Source organism: Asparagus officinalis, chromosome 8, assembly GCF_001876935.1.
Source record: "Asparagus officinalis chromosome 8, Aspof.V1, whole genome shotgun sequence".
NCBI lineage: Eukaryota > Viridiplantae > Streptophyta > Magnoliopsida > Asparagales > Asparagaceae > Asparagus > Asparagus officinalis.
In genome coordinates, this window is record NC_033801.1 from 50,852,566 (window position 1) to 50,860,342 (window position 7,777).

Consider the following 7,777-nt stretch of genomic DNA (forward strand, 5'->3'; position numbering starts at 1 on the left):
TGGTGTTAGGCTTACTTCCAAAATGCAATGAGTTCATCAGTAGCTTCCCAAAATCATATGATGGGAAATGCTTCTTCTTGATGCTTTAGTATCTCTCCCCTTTCAGTAGCTTCCCAAAATCATATGATGGGAAATGCTTCTTCTTGATGCTTTAGTATCTCTCCCCTTTGCGATTCTACATTAAATCTTAGGTTAGGGGCTTCTTCTTGATGCTTTAGTATCTCTCCCCTTTGCGATTCTACATTAAATCTTAGGTTAGGGCAGTCACGAGGTGTTGCATGATCATTCTAGTTCCTAGTTTTTGCATTAGGGTTGCAGGGAAAAGAAAGATGAGTTGATCATAAACTAATTAAGGGATTAGGGGGGGAGAGAGAGAAAGGAGGCCGAAAGTGTACCCGACGGAGAGAAAGGCTATAATCAAGGGGGAGCGGAGGAATTCTTCAAGTAACTTGCGACTTCTGAGATTTCTTAATTTCTCCTGATCCTTCCTAATGCCTAAGGTTTGTGGACGATGAGGCTAATAATAAGCTTCTTGACGATGATAATATTCATCTTTGCAATTTGATAACCGACAATTGATGAGGTAGAGAGAGTGGGACTGCGTTGCCGGAGGAAGTTCGTAACTGATGGAACGGAGAAGTGAGGGAACGAAGATTTAGGGCTTTACATCTTCTGATTTGTGAGTAACGAAAAATGTACCTTTGTTAAGTTAATAGAATGAAAGATGAGGATAACTTTGTTATATTTACAATAGTTGAAGGGTAATTTGGGGTAGAAAAAATTTTTCTAGTACTCCCTCTTTTAAAGGGTAGATATATATATGTACACACTCAATATTCGATTCAAGAGAAATTTACCCAAGACTCTCTCTCTTACTTTAACAATTCGGAATAAAGGAAGCTCATAATTTCACTTAAATCACAATTAAACTTTGAACTAGCAAACCCACAATATATATTTGTGTTTTTTAAATGAGCAAATCAGTTTGATGATACTTAGAAGTTTTATTTCTGGTTTAGGGATGTGATGTCTAAATCATTTGGAGAGAGAGATGCTACACGCTCTGATGAGGAAGGGTTTGGAGGAATCTACTCCGAAAATCAGAAACTTGACGAAGATCGCAAGGAGATCAATGAAAACAGACCTGGTATTTTCCCCATTAATTTTGTTAAGTTTATTTTTTCCCAATAAAATTTAATATTTATTTTAAAATATTATCTCAAACATTTCGTTTAAATTTGAACTCCTCTTATTTTTGTTGTCAAAATAGTTTGACGAGTCCCAAGTGAGTGAGGTGAATGAGAAGGAGAAAGCGAGGAACCTATCCAAGGATTCAGCATGCAACTAGGATTCAGCATGCAACTAGGATTCCCATGCTTAATTGAATAAAATTCCTTCTTTAAGGAGATAATTATGAGACTCAAGTCTCTTTTTTATCGTTCTTTTTTTCTTGGCTTAATAATGTGTTACTTTATTTGCGATCCAGTAATTTTCTTTTGGCAGAAACTTTCAGGATGTAATTTGCGCTAAAACTCTATTTATATGTTATTTCCATGATCCTGAACTTTATTTTAGTTGGAGAACCTGAGGAAGAATTTTGTCAAGATATCCTCCTCAAAAACAAAAAGGAGACTAACACGACCACCCACCCCCAACCACAAAATGGTGTACAAGTGAAAGTGCAGAACAACCAAAAAAAGGAGTCCCACTAGAGGCACACCATGAACCACACTCTCAACCACACCCCTATACTCTCTATAGTGCTAGTAGGCCATGCATGATATTTTTTTAAAAATATCATGCATGGTCCACTAACACTATAGAGTGTAGGGGTGTGGTTGAGAGTGTGGTTCATGGTGTGCCTCTAGCATTATTTCAAAAAAAGAACATGCACAGAGAACAATCTGATATCATACATGGAAGCAATAAAACTAGAAATGGACAAGCTTATTAAATACAATGCTGAAGCAAGAATTGTATATTTGCAAGCGGGGAATAAGAAAAAAGAAAAGGAAAAGAAAATAATTATCTCTCCAAAATTTACATGTACAAACACAATGTCTCCATAATTCTCTGAATCAGGTCCATACTGCCCTCTTTGAGTCATTGTCGTCATCTTTTTGAGGTTGGAGTTGACTCTTCCGACTTGCTAAAGGACTTGCAGGAGCAAGGGATGGCTCTTTGGGTGATCTCTGTTCCTGCAGAAGGGTAATTAATCAGATTTAGTTTTAAAAAAAGGATAAGATCAGATAAATTCCAGCATAAAATAATTTCTCTAACAACCTGAAAATGATCAAGTCACAAGATAAAGAATAAACTTTCATCACACTTTCTTCATGTTTTATTAAAATTTTTGGAAACTCAAAATGTCATCGTGGATAGGTTTGTCGCATGGTCAAAAGAAAAAAATAGATCAGAATTTGCGCATATATATTACCAGAAATGGAGACAGAAACTAAAGTATTGATGAGCATGAAATTTCTCTAATTTGAGCATCTAGAGTTTCAGGTCCGAAAAGATAATGTTACTATATGAAGCAGTTGATCTCTATGGCTTGCAAAGTATCATAGTTCTCAGAGTGCTACCATGCAAATCATTCGCTCTGCCTTTTGCGAAAATTATCACTACAGCCACTTAGGTTTTAGAATGTTCAAGTTATCATAATAATCCCTGGTCATACTCAAAGCTTAAACGTGCTTGATCTCTTTCATGGTGAAATTTGCTTTATTCAGTCTTCAGTGGTAAATTAGACAGTTATGGATTCTTAATAACAGACTGTAACTCTCAAACTGAGGCATATATCATCAAGACTTCTTAGATATCTAGAACTACAGTATCTGGCAACAGGTAACCGGTAGAACTCTTAGAATTTATAAGGAAAAAGATCAAACAAATAAGAACCAAAAAAAACATTAAAGCTCCTTTGAGCAAAATAACCATGTAATAGGACCACCTTGCACTTTTGAGTATATCTTAACATCAATATACTACGAAGTCTAGATCAAGAGCTGAACTGATATTGTTTCATCTGACACAAAATAAAGAGCACCGTTGACTATATGAAGACTCAATGGTTAGCAGTATAGTATAAAGTAGTAGAGGTTAAAGACATGATGGAGTGGTATAGACTGACCAACAGGACAACAAAATGGAACTTTTGTTCTCTGAGCTATGTCAGACTTTATTTAATTTCTGTAAGCAGAGAAAATGGGGGAACATGGAAGGGAGTTTATACTAGGAAAGAGCCTTGTATTTCAAGAAATCCTAATTGGACTTGGATTGTGGATTGAATTTGATGGGAAAGAATCAATTACAATTGGACTTAAATTCTAACTGGAAGAGAACTAGAATTGATAATCCAAGTCAAAGGAGTCCTACATGAATTCAAGAGAGGGGAAAGCACTTTAAATACCCCTTTAGAGGTTCATTGTGTCATAGAAAAGCCAATGAGAGTTGCATATTGTAAGAGAGAAACAGAGAATTAAGGGGGAAATCTAGGGTTTTGTGAGAGATCTTCTAGTGAGATTGAGAGAGGGTTTCTTGTGGGATATATCTTAGATCACAAGAATAGATTATCTTGTAATCTCTGGAATAAAAGACGACAATTATCTTCCCGGCGATTGCCGAACCACGTAAATTCCGTGTCTTTGTCTCCTAGTCTATTATTCTGCGGTAATTGTTTTACTCTTTTGTTCAAACTAGTCTTTTCTCAATGTTTCCACATCATCTGGTGATTGATTGGTTTACAAAGGATGAGGTGATCTAATTAGGGTGTTCAATGATGCTTTCGCATAGATCTCCAATTTTGCGCAACCCAAGTTAGAGGTGGCATGTGCCAAAAATTTGTCTATATAAAAACAAAGTAAACAACTAAACAATAGTAGACAAATGCCCTGACTGTCCTATGTAAGATAATTGGGTGAAATAGTGACATTGGATTTATACTCCACGTGAAATAAACGCTATAATAGGAATATCGACTATGATGCATCCAGAATAACACAACATGCAGATAGTAAGGACAATGCCTCAGCTCATCAGTTAATATAACTTTCTTCAACAATTCACTAAAGCAGTCCTCTATAGTTCCTACATTCCTCGATAATTCCACAGACATTAAACATTGTTTCTGTCTTCTTAGAGTATTGCTAAATCATGTCAATTTTTTTCTTCACTGTTTTACTATTCTCAAAACTAGGTGTTCTCGTTACCATTGATTTAGAGGTCACACATAATATAAGAGTTAAGCCCCTCTAAGATTTGAACAAGGCCCTAGCCTATGAACTTACTGCATAACAGTATAAGCAAAAAAGAAAGTGAAGGCTAACGCACAATTAGAAACTTCCCAAACAAAAATTAGCATTGGTTATTGTTCAGGAAAGTATATGGAAAAAAAAGCATTGATTATTCTTTATTGATCATGCAGCTATGTGCACCTCTTGAAATAAGCAGCAAGTAGTGTCTTCATATAAATAGATGAAATGTACCTTCTGATATGTGCTTACCATGCGAAAAGGAAAATCATCTCCTTCAAGCATGTGTGCAATCTGCCCCATCTTTGGTCGCTTATAAGCATCTGAATCTATACAACGCAGGCAAACTAGCAACACTCGCTTCAAAGCTCTAGGTGAGGGCTGAAAATCAATACGTCGGTCAACCACTTCTTCTCCGCGTTTACTGCCTACCATTCCTTTGAACCAATCTACCAGGTTCACCTGTGGTTTGAAATCTCATCAGGCTTGTGATGTTCAGCATATCTTAAGAGTATGGGTCAATTGCGGATGGACCCTCTGTACTATGCCCAATTGTGGATAGTCCCCTTGTAGCCCTATTGTTGCAGATAGACCCCGTGAGTAAAATTTTTTGACTCTTTTACCCTCAAAGAAAGAGTGAATTTTTTTTTAAACAAAGACCTCCTGAGGGTAAACAAGTCAAAAAAATTCACTCTGGGGGTTTATCTACAATTGGGTGATGGTACAGGGGGTATATCCACAACAACAGACAGGGGTCCATCAACAATCGACCGATGGTACAGGGGGTCATCTGCAATTAACCCTAAAAATATTTGAAGAGAAATATAAACTGTAATCACCTCTCCAGGTGGTCTACTATAATCAATCGGACTTCTTCCTGTAATTAACTCCATCAATAAGACTCCAAAACTGTAAATATCACTTCCCTCATTAAGCATGCCGGTGCATGCATACTCCGGAGCTACATACCTGTTTAAACATTAGAAAAGAAGTTTATTAGAAAGTTGACTAACATTCCAGCAATCTTTGGTACATAAATTCACTTGTTAAAAGTCTAGCACTCATATGAGTACCAAACTTAATGGAGAACGTAGTAAAGCAGTGATCACGGAATAATTAACAAACACATTAAGATGAATAATAAAAGTAACTGAATTTACCCAAATGTTCCCATTACACGTGTATTTACAAAGCTTGATCCAGGTCCCAAGAGCTTGGCTAGTCCAAAATCCGATACTTTAGGATTCCATTGCTTATCAAGAAGAATATTACTGGATTTGATGTCGCGATGCACAACTTTAGGCTCTAAACCTTCATGCAAGTATGCTATTCTGAAACAAGATTCCAATCAAGAAGTATAGTCATTATTTTAAAGTACTAAATTTATACAGCTGTTTGTTAAGAAACAGTGAATCCTTTAAAAGCATAAATGATTCAAATATATCTAACAAAGGAAATATCAGGTCTACAGAAAGATACTGACCCTTTTGCTGTTCCAATGGCAATTTTCATCCTAATGTCCCAAGTTAAGGGACTGATTGGCCCCACATCTCCATGCAACCACTGTTCCAAATTGCCATTATCTACATATTCATATATAGCAAGTTTCAAATAGTAGAGACATGTCCAACATGGTAATACATGATCCTAAAGAAAGCAATCCTAAATCAGATGCATTTGAACTTAATATAAGATTAAGGCTTACCTTTTAGGACCCTCTGAACAGTACCCAATTAGACCTACAAGGTTCTTGTGTCTTACTTTGCCAATGGCTTCCACCTCGACTTTGAATTCCTTCTCTGCTTGACCCCTATCAGAGTCATTCTCATGGTAAGAAACAATAAAGTTGATAAAAAATGAAACCCCAGAAGCCCATTATATCCTAAAGCACCTAATTCTGTGACTAATTGCTTTTTTCTTGCTACTTTTAATTAAAAACTCCATAATCATGTTGAGCATGGTCTAAGACGTGCAAGAATAAGAGTGAAATGGTTTACATCATTAAAGGATTAATTATGCAAAGGAAAGTGACTCATTTACAAACGTAAGTGACACCTCTTGAGAATGTGAACAAAGTATGTGAGCCTAAAAAAAGCATTTGAATTGGGAGCAAATCTAGGACACAACAGGTTAAAGTAGATACATTTTGGCTAGCATTGAATTTTTTCTTGTTACAACCAAATAATTTCATCTTGAATTATGTTTAGCAAAAATTTCATCCAAGTTAATCTTTTGGGGGAAGAAAAGAAGTGAATGTCACATTTTTAAGATCCAAGATTTATAAATAAAATTAGAAAAGGGATGTGAATGTACTTGCTTTTAGAAGATCTCGGCTAAAATAAGAGATAAAACAATCAAATTCCAAAGTAGATACATTTCACCAAGATAATTTAAGCCCAATTACAGAGGGTAAGAAGCTATTAATCCTTTTACTAAAGAAAGGAGAAGGTGACCAGCTAATGAGTTAAATAATGCTCAACACTAATCTAAGAAATATCCTTACTTTAAGTCAGGGTAAGCAACAAACCACCTCATTATTTTATACTTCGTACCAAACAAAACTACCTTTGTCAAAGCTTACTCTAACAAAACAGAATAAACAAAACCCCAAAATCAAACTATTACAATAAAGATCTAAGAACATTTATGAAATCAACTACAATAGATTAGGAAAATTTTTTGAAGAAACATCTAATGCAAAAAGACATCAGTATATTTTATATCAAATCAAGCACAACAATAATATACAACATCCCTCAACAATTTTGAATATTGCTCATAAAAATGTTCAGAATCCCAATTTAAGGCAGTTTAAACTAGAGGGGCCTAAGGAGACTTTAAAATGTTGTACACTTAAACCCAAGAAAAATATTATTCCAAAGAGAATAATCTATACTAGGATTCAATCAATTACTCCAATAAAGACCTAAAAATATTCACAAAATAAATCACTATAAAAAATGAAATGATGTTTTAAGCCAGAAACAGCTAAAAATAGCTTTACCCTTTTGCCGAACAATCTACTCTAAGAACATGGATTATAGCAGTCAATCTATTTCAAAATCGAGCACAATTATTATGAGATCCGACAGCCCTCAATAAATCGCACACTAACAAAAATGTTCAAAGATCATTATCTAAAATTCAATATAACATAGAGAAATTTAAACCTGAGAAACCTACGGGAACTTTCATTATTCAAACCCTCATTATTCCCATATGTACTAGAATTCAACAACTGCAATTCTTTTTTATAAGGAAAATTGCGCTAATTACTTGTTATTGAGCAGATTCTTGACGGCAACGGTACAGTGATCCGGCAGAACACCCCGGTAAACGATCCCATACCCACCCTCACCAATCACATTCTCCTCACTAAACCCCTCCGTCGCTTCCTCCAGCTCCGCTAACGTGTACCACCGCCCCCACCCTATGTTATCCTGATCCACCACCCTCACCCTGACCGACCGCGCCACCACAGTCCCCTCGCCGCCCCCGCTCTCCTCATCCGCGCTCCGGTCACG

General features: G+C 36.1%; 1 protein-coding gene across 1 annotated transcript; it reads right to left on the reverse strand.

Moving 5' to 3' along the window:
- On the reverse strand, positions 1,918–7,771 carry LOC109820859 (probable receptor-like serine/threonine-protein kinase At4g34500; the record flags this gene model as incomplete). Its single annotated transcript, XM_020387053.1, has 7 exons — positions 1,918–2,198; positions 4,488–4,715; positions 5,093–5,222; positions 5,414–5,584; positions 5,737–5,865; positions 5,959–6,063; positions 7,530–7,771. Coding segments are annotated over 7 exons (1,125 nt in total), but the record flags the coding sequence as incomplete, so codon positions are not given.